The sequence below is a fragment of the Herpailurus yagouaroundi genome, unplaced genomic scaffold (genome assembly GCF_014898765.1).
Source record: "Herpailurus yagouaroundi ecotype Mexico unplaced genomic scaffold, PumYag 162, whole genome shotgun sequence".
Taxonomy (NCBI): domain Eukaryota; kingdom Metazoa; phylum Chordata; class Mammalia; order Carnivora; family Felidae; genus Herpailurus; species Herpailurus yagouaroundi.
The window spans coordinates 9,221,171-9,238,843 of record NW_024412403.1 but is presented as its reverse complement, the minus strand read 5'-3'; the positions used below and the strand labels follow the sequence as shown (position 1 = coordinate 9,238,843).

Sequence of the window (17,673 nt, the reverse complement as noted above, 5' to 3'; positions counted from 1 at the left end):
CAGTGTATTAATTTCCTGTTTTATTTTTTTTAGTTTTTTAAGCATAGAAAATTCTGCCAGGGTTTAAAAAAATGAACAATGGTAGGTTCCTAAAATAAGAGACTTGTATTTACTTTATAAACTTCTAGATTATTTGAAGTTTATCTAACTATAAATGCATTTTTAAAAAACTAGATTTAAAAAGTGTTGGTAGAGGGGCACCTGGCTGACTCAGTCAGAAGGGTATGCAACTCCTGGTCTCGGGGTTGTGAGTTCAAGCCCCACGTGGGGTGTAGAGATTACTTAAGTAAAGAATACTTAAAATAAAAATAAAAAGTTATTGGCATTAAGGTGAAGTCTTCATTTTTTTTTATTTAAAAAATACTATTTTTTAGATGTTTATTTATTAGAGAGTACAAGTGGGAGAGGAGCAGAGGAGAGAGGATCCCAAGCAGGCTCCCTGCTGATAGCACAGAGTCTGAGTTGGGGCTTGAACCCATAAATCGTGAGATCACGACCCGAGCCAAAATCAAGAGTCAGATGTTTAACCAGACTGAGCCACCCAGGTGCCCCAGTCTTCATAGATTAAATGAATTGTTAATAAATAATTGTTAAATGTTAAATGAATACCTACATTATTCATAGGATCATTGCAATTTTCAAATGATAAAACTATGAAGCACTTTATAAAGTAAAAGAATATGCACGTAGATATTCAGAGATATGCTATAGTAGGGGCTAAAAATGTAATACAGTTATTAAAAATTGCTTAAGTTGTAGTAATAGCTTGTCTGTTTTCTGTACTTCAGTGTTTTGTTGTGCTAATTAATATACTAGATTGGACATTGCAATTGCTAACTTAATATAAATTTCAAAACAAGGTGTTTGCAATATTTTGAGTTTTTATTATCAGAGAACAAATTGAATAGTATGCTCTTAAGTAGGACATTTAAGTCTCTCTTTTTTTTTTAATCGTTTGTTTTTAAGAGAAAGAGAGCGTATATGTATGTGTGTGCGCGTGCACCTTGTGTGCTGGCTAGCGGAGGAGGGGCAGAGAGAGAGGGGGAGACAGAGGATCCAAAGCGATCCAAAGCAGGCTGTATGCTGACAGCAGAGAGCCTGGTGCAGGGCTCAGACTCACGAGCCATGAAGTCATGACCTGCGCCAAAGTTGAGTGCTCAACTGACTGAGCCATGCAGGTGCCCCAGTCTGTTGAAATTGACCTGTTAGCTTTAATCTTTTGAAGGTAACAAAAATTGTTGGCTTAAAAATTTTAATTTGCTGTATGACAAGAATTATGTCATGGACATTTCGGGGACAAATTAAATAATCAAGACATTTTGCTGTGGAAATGATGTAGAAGACCTAATGAAGTATACTTAGCATCCATATTTTCATGCTAATATTATGTTTTGTTACAGGAAGCGTCCTGATCAGACATGGGTTCAATGTGATTCCTGTCTAAAGTGGCGAAAATTACCAGATGGAATAGATCAACTTCCAGAAAAATGGTATTGCTCCAATAACCCTGACCCACAGTTCAGGTACCATATAGTTGGTAGTACCCTTTTTGGAAAGGCAGAAAGTACTGTTCAAGATGTATGAATAGGCGCTGGTGACGTGTTATTCCCATGTGATTTTTCTGACTAGAAATTGTGATGTTCCAGAAGAACCCGAAGATGAAGATGTGGTGCATCCTACTTATGAAAAAACCTACAAAAAGAAGTGAGTGTTGAGCTAACGTACGGTAGGGAAATAATGCACAGGTTAGCACCAGCGATGGGTCTGCAGCATTAGTTGATGTTTCTCCAAGATCATGCTCGTACAACCCGAAGAAGACTATGACCCCCAAAAAGACTTTGCTGTGGATGCATAATATCGGGTGCTTTTTTTGGTTTGTTTTTTTTAACAGCATAGTGTGGATATCCACTCTTTTTTACCTGCTGTTTATTGCTGTCCTGTCTACAAGATAGTTTGCATACAGAATAGTTTGTCTTTTAGGGGCCACACACAGATGAATCATAGAGTACTGTCCAGTATGAGCTTAAGCCTTAATAGGGAAGGTGAGGCATGTACGTATTACTGACGAGAAGTTGACAAGTATCATAAAAGGCACGATCCAGTCCTGTTGGGAAGCCCATAAGGAGAGACGACCTCTCGCTGGGAATGGGAAGGGAAACCCAGATGAGGAAAATTCAAGGAGGACATTTGTATAATATGCTTTGAAGGATGGGTAGGATGAGAATGTATAGGAAACAGTGATTCGTTCGGCTTTAACTAGAGTAAATATGTGAATGGACACGATGGAAAATAGAGGTGGGAGGGAGAAGCTGGGTAATGAACGATAGCCCTGGTGAACTTCCGGCTAGTGTACCACACGCAGGGGCTGAGTTCATGCAGAACTTCCAGGTTTTGATATAGAGTGCACTGTTTTTGACGGTAAATCCAGCAGCAGAATTGGGAGTAAAGAAACCAGTTAGAAGCCAGTTGTGGTGTTCCCACTCAAAGGTCGGAATAATGCTGGTCAGGATGGAGAACTTGAGGCAGACATCAGGGCGTTACTGAGATAAGAGGTGGAAAGTATTTCCTGCTTAAGGCTTACCACTGATGATAATGAAATTGAAGCAAAGTTCAGTGTACCTATTTGAGTGACTCAGGGAAATGGCAAGTATGTCAATGGGAAGCAATTGAAAAATAATAAATAAATTTACATACATTTTCATCTTTTTTTTTTTTTTTCTTTTTTTAAGAGACAAGGACAAATTCCGGATCCGACAACCAGAAATGATCCCTCGGGTAATGAATTAAGCCTTCCATTTTATAGCTGTGTCTTATGTTGGGTAGTGGTTAGTTTAGCACACATTGAGTGTGAAAGCTTGCTATTAAAGCTGTTACACAACAAATTGAAGTGGTTGTGTTCATTCATTCATTTCACATAACTCCTTTTATTACACCCCTCCTTCCTAACCCAACGACTTGATTCAAACTGTTCAGTTTTGTTATTTTGTGGGGCATCTTCTGAGGAAAGGCAAGTGGTTAAGAATCTTACTGTTCCATAGGCGGGCATCTTCTGAGGAAAGGCAAGTGGTTAAGAATCTTACTGTTCCATAGGCAGTCAGGGAAACTTCCCAGGAAGCCCTGGGGAGCCATGTTCTAGTACCAACCTGGAGCGCTACAATGTTTCTTTCTCTTTGTTGACCACTCTTCCTGGCCCTTCCATCTCTTTCTCCGTGCTTAATGGTGGTTAAGGAGCGTTTTATGAGTATGTGGGTAGGGCGCTGTGGTTCTTGTGTAAGAGGCTTTGGTCTGCTGCAGAATTGTATGTTTGCTTTTGATTGCATTGAAATATTTTCTTATGTAAAGGATGAGGGTTTGGAGGTGACAACAGAACTGGGCGAAAAGAATAGTGGGCTTACTTATTCTAAAGGCAGTATCTTTGACTTTATCTTCAGTTTATTTCTCTTAGAAAACTTAATTTCTACTTGTGTCTTGACAAGTCCTATATTAGTACAAGGTCAGCAAATCTTGCTGTAAAAGGCCAGATAGTAAGTATTTTAGGCTTTGTGGGCCACATACAGTCTCTGTTATGTATACTTTGTTTTGTTCACACCTTTAAAAATGCAAAACCATTCTTTGGCTGGATTTGGCTTATTGGCCTGTTTGTTGTTCCCTGGTGTGGCATAAAGAATTTACATGGTTAGGATGGTTCTTAGTGTTTCCTGGGATAAGGGGAGAAGGGAAAATAATATCTCATGTTTTGGGCTTGGCATGTTAAAAAAGCCCTTTTAAGATCACATTTTTTCCTTCCAACAGATTAATGCTGAACTCTTGTTTCGGACACCCACCGTGTCAAGTCAGAGCTTTTCTCCCGTGAAGGAAAGTGTTCCAAGAGGACATCTTTCAGAAGTGGCAAATACATATACAACAAGACTTCTAAACAACCATCGAGGTTCACCCCAGTCGGAACCCGAGAGCAACAAGTCAGTGGTTAAAATGTGCTTTTCCATTTGGGGAATGAATACTAAACAGAGCCTTCACTTGACGTTGTGTGGCAATAATGCCCTTCTGAGAAGCTGTAGTTCCGTGCATGTAAGAAGTCTTAGGGATAAGTTAATTTGCTTTTTTGTCTAAACAAAACCCCCACCCCACTTATGCCACCTATTTAAAATAATTTTTAAAATATCAGTTGTATTCGTTGTGGATTTGATTGAATTTTCACCTCTTTCAAATTCTATATAGTATGAAAGTTCCTGCTTTTAGAATTACCAGTATTTAAGAAAAACATGAAGTAGTTAATAGTATATGACACTATAATGTCAGGTGTGACCTGTAAGTTCTTAGCTCGTGGCAAGCTGTGTATGTTGGATGAGTGGATGGAGAGGGAGAGAGAAAGAAATGTATGAGTGATATGTAAATTGAACAGTTAGGTCTCTTGACTGGTCAGGAAAGGCTTTGTAATGAGATACAGTACTTGGTTCCTGAAATTCTAAAAGCAGTTCTCTGTGCAGGTGGCCCATTCAGAGGGAATAGAATGAACACAGGTGAAGGAGAAAACAGGATACCAACAAACTAGGGCATCAGACTGACTGTATTATACTTGGTCTTTTGTTGGAAAACCAACATTGAAAGGAGGTTCTCTGAGATAGCGGGATGGGATTTTCTGAGAGGTTTTATTGCCTTCATTAAATCCTCAGGGATTTTTGACCTCCAAAAAGATTAGAAAGTATTGCTTTTATGCGTATATACATCAGGAGGGCATGTTCTAAAATAGTTTGCTGTTTGTAGCCTACATTTTAGAGGCGTATTTGGGGGCTGGGTTGCTACTTAACTAAGAACTTGTGTGAATTTTTTTTTGTAACTAGTCTCCTTAATATTTTTGACTTTTCTTCTTAAAGATGGTTCCAAACAAAGTAAGAAAAAACAATATCTGTAAAGCTTACAGACAAAAGATAATGGAAGTTATTCTTTAAAGTGATTTATTCCATCCAAGTAGAAGAAGAGAATAGAAATTTTTCATTAATTTTTAAAGCCTGAAGAATTTGCAATTTGAGTTTGAGAAAAACAGAAGCTTTAAGAATAAAGCCAAAGACTGTGGAAAGGTGGTACCGAAACTGAATCTTAAGAAAGACAAATAGCAATTAGCCTGGTAAGAAAAATAGGGCAGCTCCCAGTTAAATGATTAACTCCATGGAAGCCCAGGCATGCTCTAAACTCAGAAGCATCGAGTACTTGTTAAGGTAGAAAATGGGTGAGTACAGGAGGCTTATTTGAGAGTTTAAGGAAGAGTCGTTCTCCAGACCTCTTCACAACCTGCTGAGTCTGTTGACGTGACTTCTCTGTCAGAAGGCAAGACATTTTCTTTTTGGGCCAGTTTCACTGCTGACAGTGTGGGGGAACCACTCTTCTGAAACAGGAGGGGTAAGGGAACATTTGAATACTAAATGGTAAGAAATCCCCCTTCCTTCTTCCCCTCTTCAGGCTCCCAAGAGAAAAGCCCTAGACGGTGCTGAGAGTTGGAGCACGCTTGGAATCACAGGGCCAGCCCTCACTGCTTCCATTCAGCCTCACTCTGAAACATAGAGATAGGCAGGGATCACCACATGTACCAACTGAAACAAAGGGAGTAGCAGAAACCTTTGGAATTTACTGGGAGGTGGGTAGGTGTTGAACGGACACATACTTAGAAAAGATAAGCAGGTAGAGGGTAGAAAAAGGAAAAGACAAGATACAGGAGGGCCAGTGTCTCAATAAAGGAATTTCAGATTGGGAAATCGGAGAAAACCAAGGGGAGGAAGTAGCATGAGACTTAACTTCCACCAAATACTCAGCAAAAATGTCTGGGGAAAGATCCATTCTGGGGCATCTGAGTGGTTCTGTCGGTTAAGCGTCCGACTTTGGCTCAGGTCATGATCTCACAATTGGTGAGCTCGAGCCCCACGTTGGGCTCTGTCCTGACAGTGTGGCGCCTAGAGCTTGCTTCGAGTTGTGTCTCCCTCTCTCTCTACCTCTCTCCTGCTCATACTGTCTCTCTCTCTCTTTCAAAAATGAAGAAACGTAAAAGAAAAAAAAAAAGAAAAAGATCTATTCTAAGAAACATCATGAAATTTTAGAACACAAGGGAAAATAATTTTTTTCGGGAGGGGAAAACACAAGTTACCTGCTAAAAGATCAGGAATTAGAATGGCAGGAACACTGAATGGTACATGATCCTGGAATGATGCTTTATAAAAACCAAGCAGGCCATAAAATTGAGAAGTGAATAAAGATACTTCTCAGGATGTAAAGTTTTATATTTTTTATGTCCTGTGTACCCTTTCTCAAGATTTTATTGGAGATTGTGCCCCCTTGCCATGAGAGAGTAAAGCCAAGCAGAAGAAGAACCTTTCTTGAGATGGAGAAATATGAGGGCTAACACATAGGACCCAAAGAGCAAACCAGGACAGATATCACTCTAAGGGGGGAAAAAGACAATCAGTTGGAGGTAAATTCAAAGAAAACCAAGCTGATGAGCAAAATGAGGTGATTTTTACTGCAGGGGAAGTGGAAGGATAGGGTATGCTGGTTTAGTTGGTGTGTCTCCCCTCTGATTACTGAACACTGGTAAAAATTACAGTGAGCAAACGGGAATGGTGCAGAGCCGAGAGCTCGCTCAGATACAAAGAATAGACCTGGCTGGGTTGCGGAGCTCCGTTTTGGGCGTGGATACGTTGAAATGCCCAGAGACATCAAATGAAGGGATGTTTGGCAGTATGTAGAGCTGGTACTTGAAAGCAGCCTCAGTAGTCTAATTGTTTCCTCCACTGTGTAAGGAGAAAATCCTCTTTACTTCATCAAATCATCGAGGAGTACTGTGTCATTTTTTTAAACGAGCACGGACATTTCTTAGAATTTTAAGATCATTAGATTGCTTCAAGGTCATCTGTTTTGTTCATTTCTATATTGTATAGTCTTATATTTTCTATATAAAATGTTTTCCAGCCTGAAACGGAGACTTTCTACTCGTTCGTCAATTCTGAACTCCAAGACTCGGAGATTGAGTAATCAAGCATTTGAAAATTCAGCTTATAAAGATGATGACGATGAAGATGTCATCATTTTGGAAGAAAACAGTACTCCCAAACCTGCAGTAGATCATGATATTGAAGTGAAATCAGAACAGAGTCACATGGAGCACAGTGGCCTGCAGGTGGAGCCTGTGGCCGAGAAGGAGCCTTGTGGCCAGACTAGCTCATCGGCCGCCTCGTCATCCCGGTGTGATCAGGGAACTACTGCGGCCACCCAGACTGAAGTCCCGGGTGTAGTTGTTAAAAAGGAGGAAACCCTTGAAGATGACATAGATGCCAGAAATGACACGGCTGCGCTGCCCTCCTGTGTGGAAGCTGAAGGCAAAACACAGGACACCCAGGAAGCCTTTGATAAATCTGCGGCTGATGCTGGTTGCCAGTTAAATGAACTGAGAAATGAGCTGCTTCTAGTGACCCAAGAAAAAGAAAATTATAAGAGACAGTGTAATGCGTTCACTGACCAAATCAAAGGGTTACAACAGAGGATACTGGAACTGAACGACAAATACGTGAAGAAGGAGACGTGCCATCAGTCTACCGAAACTGATGCTGTGTTTTTACTTGAAAGTATTAATGGCAAATCTGAAAGTCCGGACCACGTGGTGTCTCAGTATCGGCAAGCTTTGGAAGAAATAGAAAGGCTGAAGAAACAGTGTAGTGCTCTGCAACACGTAAAGGCCGAGTGCAGTCAGTGTTCCAACAGTGAGAGCAAAAGTGAAGTGGACGAAATGGTTGTGCAGCTGGATGATGTGTTTAGACAGCTGGACAAGTGCACTGCGGAGAGGGACCAGTATAAAAGTGAGGTGAGTGTGTCAGCCAGCGTGGTAAGAGTCATGGGAGTCCCCGGGCATCTAAAGCATAAAGAGCTGCCAGTGGCTAGATTAGAATAGATTACGTAACAACCTGTTTATTGACTCTGCTCCCCCACTGCTTCTCAGCTGGGGAGGCGGTCCTGGGGGGCATATGGACACGTGTGTTGAGGAGATGGGCATTACGGGAATTTTAACGTAGTGACAGGTATGGTAAATTTACTATAGGGTACTGGAAATTTCTAGATAATGAAGGATTGTCCTGCTCAGAATACCGTTCTCCTTCCCATTGAGGCACTCAGTTACTAAATATAGGGAACTTCACATCCATTATTAACAGGCCTTGCAAAAACCACACAAGGTGGATGATGTCCTCATTTTATAGAGACAGCCTGTATTAGTTACGATCGGGTCTGCCGGCAGGAGACGGAGACGAACATCCAACTGGCGGTTCCGCAGGCCTCAGAGACAGCAGGCTCCTACGTTGTTGCTTCGCTTCTCCGCATGCAGTTATGGTCGGAGGTGGCCCTCCGGGTCCAGTCCTCGTGTATCTACATTCCAAGCAGCAGGACAGAGGAGGGGTGTGGTCCCTGAAAGTCGCTTCCGTTCCACCTGTCAGAACTTAGCCACCTGGCTAATGGGCGCCTTGGAACTGTAGTCTTTATTCAGGGGTTCCTTTACTGAAGGAGAAGGAGAAAAATGGTAGGTGTCAGGCGTCAAGTAGTAGCCTCTGTGTGTACTCTCCGTTCAAATTTGGGTCGCTTCTTCCAAAAACAAGTATTTTACGTATCCTGTTAACGTGGCGTTTGAAAGAAGGGTTTTTCTGCGAAGATTTTGGAAACAGCAGTGTGCTGCTCTCCTGCCTCCTCTTCCTGGAAACAATGCGGACGTAACAGCTCATCTGAACATTCATCTTGATGTATTGGCTTGGAGCCAGATGACAAAATACATAAAAATCAATGTAAGCTTTCTGTTGTAGCTTCCAGCTGGTGAGTGTGTGCAAGAAATGAGAGCCACTTTGGTATTGTTTCCAGTGTGACGAAATGTCGAGGTGACACCAAACAGAGGAAGCTTTTTTTTTTTCTGTGGGGTTTTTGCCCTTTTTTGATGGTAATGTTCATCACTCAGGTTTTCTACATGTCTTAGCTTAAATTTGCACTTTGGCATTAGTTCTAAATTTTACACTCAATAAATTTTTTTTTTTGTCAGGTTGAATTATTGGAAATGGAAAAATCACAAATGCGTTCACAATGTGAAGAACTGAAAACTGAAATTGAACAATTAAAATCCACAAATCACCAGTTAGGAGCAGATGTTTCAACTTCAAGTAACATTGAGGAGTCTGTAAATTATACTGACGGGGAAAGGTAATAGTACACCAGGCATTCCTCTGGGGCGGCCCGCGTGGTTAGCGTGATATTTATTTGCAAGCACACATCAGACAGATACTGTTCAATCAAAAGAAGTACACATCCTCATCCTTCCCTTCTAGGAAAGAACAGTGGAAGTTCAGCTTAAGAGACACAGGAATTTGGGAGGAATAAATAAAGCACGGGTGGTTGGTTAGAGTGGTTTGGAATGCTGTTTGGGGAAAAGTGGAAATTGAGTTAGCTATCACAGAAGAGGGTGGATTTGGCCATGACTAAAAGACAAGGGACTATTTCGTGAAACTTACTTTTTCACCTGGATTTCTTTTACTTTTGTTCTTGGCCCCATTTCTTTATGGTTTGCTGTCCTCATTTTACTCTGTGACCTCCCAATCTTAACTTTTAGGTAATCACAAAGTTACTAAAAATTGCCATAGTTCAGGTGGTTAGTAGGAAGAAGTCTTCTGTGGAAATAAGAAAATAGTAAATGAACGGTTACCCTATGGGCTTGGGGTTTTGTTTCAGTGTTGAGAGTAGGGGAGGCAGACGTTCAGGTGGGCGAGGGTGATGGTGCTGCTGATGTGTTGATGTCTTACCATCTGAAAGTAGCCGTTAGGGCCCAAACTGGGCAACTCTTCCTGCTAATACAGAATGACTGCAGACTGAAAAGGCACTGTTGAGAAATGATCTCCCGCCATCGTCTCTTGACATCAGTTATATTATTACCTTGTTTTTTAACTTAAGTTTTTGAAGGATTTCAGTAAATCTGTTCATACACATGGAGCAGAGCAGTACAGAAAAGCCTGGAGGGCTAAGGCTCAGAAGCAATGTTTCTGGGAACCCCAGGCATCTGTGGTGCTTGTAGAAATGCAGGTCCTTGGACTGCAGTGTACTTTATTTAATTGGAAACTTTTTTTCTCAATGTTTATTTATTTTCCAGAGAGAGAGAGAGAGAGAGAGAGAGAGAGAGAGAGAGAGAGAGAGAGAGAGAATCCCAATTAGGCTTCATGCTGTTAGCACAGAGCCTGATGCGGAACTTGAACTCATGAACCGTAAGATCATGACCTGAACCGAAATCAAAGAGTTGGACGCTTGCTGAGCCATCCAGGCGCCCCTAAACTTTTGGAAACTTCTTTAGAAATTTTTAAGCAATCTCTAAGATGGTTCTCTTGCACACTGATCTTTGAGTAACTGATGATCTTTGATCTTTTATTTTTTATTTACTTTTTTTTTAACTGATCTTTTAAACCTGTGCTTTCCAAAATAGTATAGGTATATACTACTTGAAATTTAGCTAGTCTGAATTGAGATGTGCTTTAAGTATAGAATAAAAAATAAAATTTTGGGGTGCCTGGGTGGCTCAGTCGGTTGAGCGACCGACTTCGGCTCGGGTCATGATCTCACGGTTTGTGAGTTCGAGCCCTGTGTCGGACTCTGTGCTGACAGCTCAGAGTCTGGAGCCTGCTTCTGATTCTGTGTCTCCCTCTCTCTCTGCCCTTCCCCCACTCATGCTCTGTCTCTCTCTGTCTCAGAAACAAATAAACATAAATAAATAAAATAAAATTTTGAAGCTTTAGTATGAAAAAGGAAAAGGATGTAAAATACCTCATTAATAACATATTTTGAGGGGTGCCTGGGCGGCTCAGTTGGTTGTGTGTCCAACTTCAGCTCAGGGTATGATCTCACAGTTCATGAGTTCGAGCCCCATGTTGGGCTCGCTGCTGTCATTGTGGAGCCTGCTTCAGATCTTCTGTCCCTCCTCTCTATCTGCCCCACTCCCCCACCCCCTGCTCACGCTCACTGTCCCCAAAACAAAATAAACATAAAAAAAAATAATAATGTACTTTGATTATGTGATGAAATAATATTTTAGTTACATTGGGTTACATGTAGAACTACAGTTAAGTTTACAGTCGCATTTTACTTTTTACTTTGGCTATTTGAACATTTTAAATTGCGTATGGAGTTCAGAATCTTTCTCTTGGACAGTGCTGTTCTGTACACTAAAAATAAGAATCTGTGGCATGTCCGGTGGACAGGAGGAATCAGCCAGGGACGATCAAAAGACTTAAAGAAAAGGACCTGTAAGAGGTCACTGGGTCCTACTAGTCTTTTGCCAACTTTTCATGTAGATAAAAAGTTGTGGTTGTGATAAAGAGGATATTCTTGGTAAGGATATAGAATGGTTCATAACTTCTGAAAAGCAAAGCAGAAACGCGTTTGAACCGTGGGCCTCCGATCGAAGATGAGTGGGGAAGCTTGGACAAAAAATGGCTGGCGTGGGAATGATGTAAAATTTTGTCTAAGGACCAACAGAACCTTACCCTGTAAGCTCACAAAACATGCTTAAAATCACATTTCTGTGCATTGTCAACCCAAGGATGAGTATCTTGACTCTTCAAGAGATTTCCACCTTAGGTCAGTATCTTAAGTAAATGTGGGCTGCCTTCATTTGGGAGGGGGAGGGGGACAGAATAAGAGCAACTGTAACATTCAGGCCCTTGGTTTCACTCAGTCTTTTGAAGCAAAGGCTGCTGAATAATTGTAGGTATTTAAAGTCTAGGATGTTGATATTCAGATATGTGTATTTCATTTGGAAGGAATGATAATGATCATCTAATCCAGAGATTCCCAGTATTTTTAGCAAAACACCATTCCCTATGAATGCATAGTAAAATGGGCAGCCTGTGAACTTTAGCGTATGAAAGGTCCAGGGAGGTCCTGCATCTAAAACAACTTGTTTAACATTATTTAGCCCAAAGTTTTGTGAGCTTATGACCCCTTGAACCATTTCCTTTTCCTCTTACACAAGGACGGTATCTCATAGAAATGTTTTAGAGAACAAATCCGTTTTTATTTTCCTCACAAGCTGAAATTCAGAGATGCATTCTTTTTTTTTTTAAGTTTATTTATTTATTTTTGAGAGCGAGAGAGAGAGAGGGCACGAGCTGGGGAAGGGCAGGGAGAATCCCAAGCAGAGAGCCCCTTGACGAGGGGCTGGATCTCACCAGCCCTGAGGTCATGACCTGAACTGAAATCCAAGAGTCAGTTGCTTAACTGACTGAGCCACCCAGGTGCCCCCTAAGAGATGCATTCTTATTCTTAGACCAGCGTTCTCACTAGTATACCCCTACTGTTTTCCAGGTGATAATATTTTATATTATAAGTAACATCTTGCAATTAAATGTATTTCACCAGTCCATGTTTTCTTCAGTTGCAAATTAAAATCGTATTAGTTGGAACCAGAGCCACTAGTTTTATGAAACACTCTACTTACGTATTAAATTATTAAGTTAAGCGACTTCATGTATCACTTAAATTTTAGGCTCTATGTGAATGTTAAACTGTGGTAGGACGTTCATCTAATAGATGTAATATTTCTATTTGCAGCCTCAAACTTCGATCTCTTCGAGTTAACGTAGGACAGCTGTTGGCCATGATTGTACCTGATCTCGATCTTCAGCAAGTGAATTACGATGTTGATGTGGTTGATGAAATTTTAGGGCAAGTTGTCGAACAAATGAGTGAAATCAGTAGTACCTAAGGTATATTTTATGTGAGATAATAAAAATATTTGCTTAATCTTTTTGGTTGTACAGCTTTCAAAATGTAAACAATTTTGTTTTATAGATATGATAGGTAACAGACTGAAGCACCATAATCTCTACTGTATTCTATGCATTCAAGTGTGGTCACAAATACTGTGGACACATTATCACACCTTTTGAAATGCCTGTGAATCATTGGTACTGAGCAGCTGAATAGCTAACTCAAGACTCGGTTTTGAAATGTAAATATTTGTAATTAAGTCTGCACATATTTTTTTATTCCCCTAGAGGACTTCAGTGTTTTTCGCCAAGAGCTCTTCAGGTTGCCCCTAGCCTTTGTGCAATCTTTTCTGGTTCCCAAAGTATTTTTCTCTGAAGCGAGGGCTGTGCCATACTACAGATGGAAATGTTACCTTTGGTTTTCTTACGGAGAAGTTTAAACAGGATTTTTTTAAAAATGGAAGTATACTCCTGATAAGAGAAGTTGTAAGTGAATTGACCCGTAATGTTTCTTTTCTATAAATTCTTATCTCCTGAAATATTTTATTCATGGAAATAAGGTAAGCAGAAACTCTCCATCCATTTTGCCAGGATTTTCCTTGTGTCAGGACTGCCAATCATGGTTAAATGCAGTGTTTTTATAGAACAAAGAAATGATCTTCAGTATAAAAAAGTATCAAAAATATTAAATGTCCCACCACATTTATTTTGAAGCCCATTTTTGGCTGCCTAGTCAGCATGGAGTGGGCACAATAATTGTTGAATATTTCTTTTTGTGAAATTTCCTGTACAGCCTTATGTAGGATTACTACAGGTTAATGAGAGTTGAGGAAGACAATCTTTCTCAAACAGAACAGCATACCTTTCATTATATTACAGACCTAGGTGTTTTATATGTCTTGGAGGTAAGCAGAAAACTGCCCTAGGATTATAGTATTACATGCCATAAAAATTAATGCTTTATTGGTCCCATGTTTGTGCAATTTTAAAGAGATGGCTTTCTATTAAGTATAACTATGTATATATTAATTAAGAATCGTATTTTCCACAACGGAAATGTGCATTATTTTTTTTCAAAGTTTTATCATTGCTATTTATTTTTACTTTTGTTTCTGAACATTCAATACATGTTTCTTTTGTATGTATGCTTAATTACATGTCTTTCATATACAATATTAAATTTTTACTGTACATTAACTTCTAAAAAAAAAGCAAATAAATGAAAGTTGTTTTTATTTGCTTGATAAAGTAATTGAAAGTGTATTTTTGGTATGAAGCTGGTTTTCTGTCCTAATTGTATCTGCCCAAATTTTAAAATATCTTGTAATAAAGTAAATATATATATATATATATGATAGCTAACTCTTCAGATACTACTTTTAAAGAATTCTATATTCAAATTATATTTTGGAAACTAAAACTCATTGAAGACCCTCAAGTTGAGCTCATTTTACTATATTAATTACAAGTTCTGTTTAGGAGACTAAGACTGTTTCCATTAAGACTCTAAAGACTGAGCTCATCTTGAGAAAATGCGTGAGTGCGTGCGTATGTATGTATGTGTATTTTACACTCGAGAAGAGACTTTTTCCTCTGTAAATCATTTAGGCTAAAGAAATCTTGCTTAAGTGATAGCAATGTAGAGCATGTCTAAGTTTGTGAATATTTATGTAGCAGTTCTTTCTGGAATTTGCTATTTTCCCCTTCTTTGGGTCAGCTATATTCTTGCAAAAATATATATTTTATATGGCTGTTATCTTGCTTAATGGGAAAGTTAGGCATAGGATTAGTAAATTTGCTTGCTAAATTGGTTCTTTGGAAGTACTTACATATATTTCACCTTTTAAGCAAATATTGCCAGGATACAATTCTTTGAAAATGTAGCTAACAAAATTTAACAAAACAACAACATGGGTTTTCATGTATATATCATATTTAGGTAGAGGTATCTGTCTTCTGTTGTTAAGTTAAATTTGTAAAAGGCTAATGTGGGAGGACAGTGGTGTTTAAACTAGTTACTACTGTAAAACAAAAACAGTATGAGGAAGTAAACCAGCACAGTCCACAATCCCTATAAACAGGACCTGCTTTAATTAGCTAAGTGTTCACACAGCAGGACTGGTGTGTGGCATATCAGTGTGTTTTTTATTTGGGCCTCAAATTCCTAATGTGGGCGGTACTGCTGGTGACTCTGCCCATGGTCTCAAGACACTTAATTCTTGTAATCAGCAGCTTGTTAGGTCATTATTTGTCATTGAAGAATAATTAAATACATCTGGTGGTTCTCACCCTTCCCCCCCCCCCCCCCCCCGTGCATATTAGAATCACCTGGGGAGTTTTTAGAAATCCCAATGCAAGGATGCACCCCATACTAATTCAGAGTCTGGGTTTGGGCCCAGATATCAGGTTTGTTTTTTGTGTTTTTTGTTTTTTTAAGGCCTCTCTGTGTGCCGTCAGAACTGAGAACCATTGATCTATACCTTCCTGTGGTGAGTGTTTACAGGTGTTGAACTCAGTTCGTTCCTGAAACAAACTCAGGATTGGCAGGGCTACTTTCTCACTGGGGCGAGCCAGGAGGGAGAAAAAGAAGCAGAGATGGCGCCCAAGTTAGAAATGTAAATGGAACAGAATGGGATCAAGTGGAAAGGCTTTTTACCCACTGCTTCCCCAAAGTTAACCACGGTTGCTTTTTGTAGGTCCTTCCAGAAAATATTAGCTGCATACATATACACATTCATATATATGCATTCAGTTTATATTAAATTTTTATATCTTTATATTTGATTATATATTTGTATCTCAAGTTTACACAAAGATGGTACACCAGATAATTGGTATCTTAACATTTCCATGTTACTTTTTTGAACAGGTTTGGTAACATTCTGTGATCTGCATATGCTCCTAATGCTCATTTATTTCTCATGTTTTGACATTACAGAATATACTGTGGAAGTTAATACACACCACACACACTTTTATAAGTATACCCAGAGTGTAAATTCTTTGCAGTGAATATTGATAGGTCAAAGAGTGTATGCTATGTAACTTTTAATAAATGTTACCATCCAAAAAGGAATTTAAACTCCTATGAAAAATAAATGTATAAGTGTGTTTTTTCCCTCTCTTTCCTCATCAAACTTAAATCTGGTCTGTGAAAAAATGACAGCTTGCATTGTCTCAGGTTGAACATGCTCTCGTATGTTTTATTGACCATTGTAATTTCTTTTCCTGTGTACTACGGCATATTGTTTGACCATTCTTTTCTGTTGGGCTCTTTGTTTTACTGCTTTTAAAACTTTTTTTTTCAGTGTGTGTTTATTGTTGAGAGAGAGACCGCACACATGCATGGAGGTGGGGGGCAGAGAGAGAGGGTTAAAGAAGTGGTTTTTACAAATCTAAAAGCCTGGTTAACGTGGCCACAGACACCACCCAGACAGCTAACTTTTGGAAAATCCACAGTAGGCTAAATCTTATTTTGTACAGGGTCTCCTAAACCCTCACTGGGGGGAGTGACAGACACACTGGATGGCCACAGCTCAAAAAGAATGCCATTAATACCCACTTGGTGTAAAGAAAGACATCTATATGTATGATGTTTAGAATTAAATTTCGTGATCACAAAGTTAATTTCCGTATTCTGGCCTGTAGGGAGAAAGTCAAGACCAAAGGAGACAGAGTATTGGTAAATCAAGCCATTCAGATAAGGTGAAGGTATTAAATGAGCCCAGTCACAGAGGATGAATGAGCGGTTCTAAAACTGGAATGTGGATCAAAAATACTAACTCGTTAAGGTTTTTTGTTTTTTTTGGTTTTTTCCTGCAGGAAAATACACATAAAATTTGTCATTTAACGATTTGTTAAATGTATGAGTTGCATTAAGTACATTCACTGTACTCCCACCCCCGGTAACACCTATTTTCTACCTCTGAATTTGCTTATTCTAGGTATCTCATAGCAGTGGAATCAAAAATTTGTCTTTTTGTGTCTGGCTTATTTCACTTTGCATAACCTTTTAAAGGTTCGTCCTTGTTGTTGCATATATCAATTTCATTGCTATTTAAGGCTGAATAGTCCATTGTATGTGCGTACCACATTTTGATACCCATTTATCTGTCTATGGACATTTGTGGTGGTTTCTTTCACCTTTTTACTATGAAGAATAATGCTGCTCTGGACATTGTTTCCTAAGTATCTACTTGAGTCCTTGCTTTCAGTTCTTTGGGATAACATACCTAAGAGTGGAATTGACGAATTATGTGGTAATTATGCAGGTGTTTGAGGAATTGCCAAACTATTTTCACAAAGACACACCGTTTCACATAATAGCCAGCAGTGCAGAAGTGTTCCAATTTTTTCACATCCTCTACAACACTGTAGTTTTCTGAGTTTTTTGTTTGTTTTTTTAATTAGCCATCTAATGAGGGTGAGGGGTTATTGTGGTTTTGATTTGCGTTTCTCTAATGGCTAGTGATGTTCATGTGTTTACTGGCCAATTTGTATATTTTTGGAGAAATACCTGTTCACGTCTTTTGCCCATTTTTGCTTTGGGTTGTTTATATTTTGATATTGATTTGCAGGATATGATTTTTTTAAAAACTCTGGATATTACTTCTTATCAGATATATGATTTGCCAGTATTTTCTCCCATTCTGTGTGTTGTCTTTCCACTCTTGAGTTTTTTGTTTTTTTTTTTTTTAATTTTTTTTTTCAACGTTTTTATTTATTTTTGGGACAGAGAGAGACAGAGCATGAACGGGGGAGGGGCAGAGAGAGAGGGAGACACAGAATCGGAAACAGGCTCCAGGCTCCGAGCCATCAGCCCAGAGCCTGACGCGGGGCTCAAAGTCACGGACCGCGAGATCGTGACCTGGCTGAAGTCGGACGCTTAACCGACTGCGCCGTGTAC

At 39.4% G+C, this 17,673-nt stretch overlaps 1 protein-coding gene across 1 annotated transcript in view; it reads left to right on the top strand.

Annotated features, from left to right (window-relative positions):
- The window catches only part of MORC3 (MORC family CW-type zinc finger 3), a 43,090-nt gene extending 27,224 nt beyond the window's left edge, over positions 1 to 15,866 (top strand). Inside the window, exons 11-17 of the mRNA XM_040483959.1 lie at positions 1,401 to 1,523; positions 1,630 to 1,704; positions 2,730 to 2,775; positions 3,793 to 3,959; positions 6,958 to 7,846; positions 9,062 to 9,219; positions 12,610 to 15,866. Coding sequence (XP_040339893.1) covers positions 1,401 to 1,523; positions 1,630 to 1,704; positions 2,730 to 2,775; positions 3,793 to 3,959; positions 6,958 to 7,846; positions 9,062 to 9,219; positions 12,610 to 12,763 — 1,612 coding nt within the window. The 3' untranslated portion in view covers positions 12,764 to 15,866. The remainder of the gene's footprint in view (positions 1 to 1,400; positions 1,524 to 1,629; positions 1,705 to 2,729; positions 2,776 to 3,792; positions 3,960 to 6,957; positions 7,847 to 9,061; positions 9,220 to 12,609) is intronic.
- Positions 15,867 to 17,673: the final 1,807 nt, after the last annotated feature.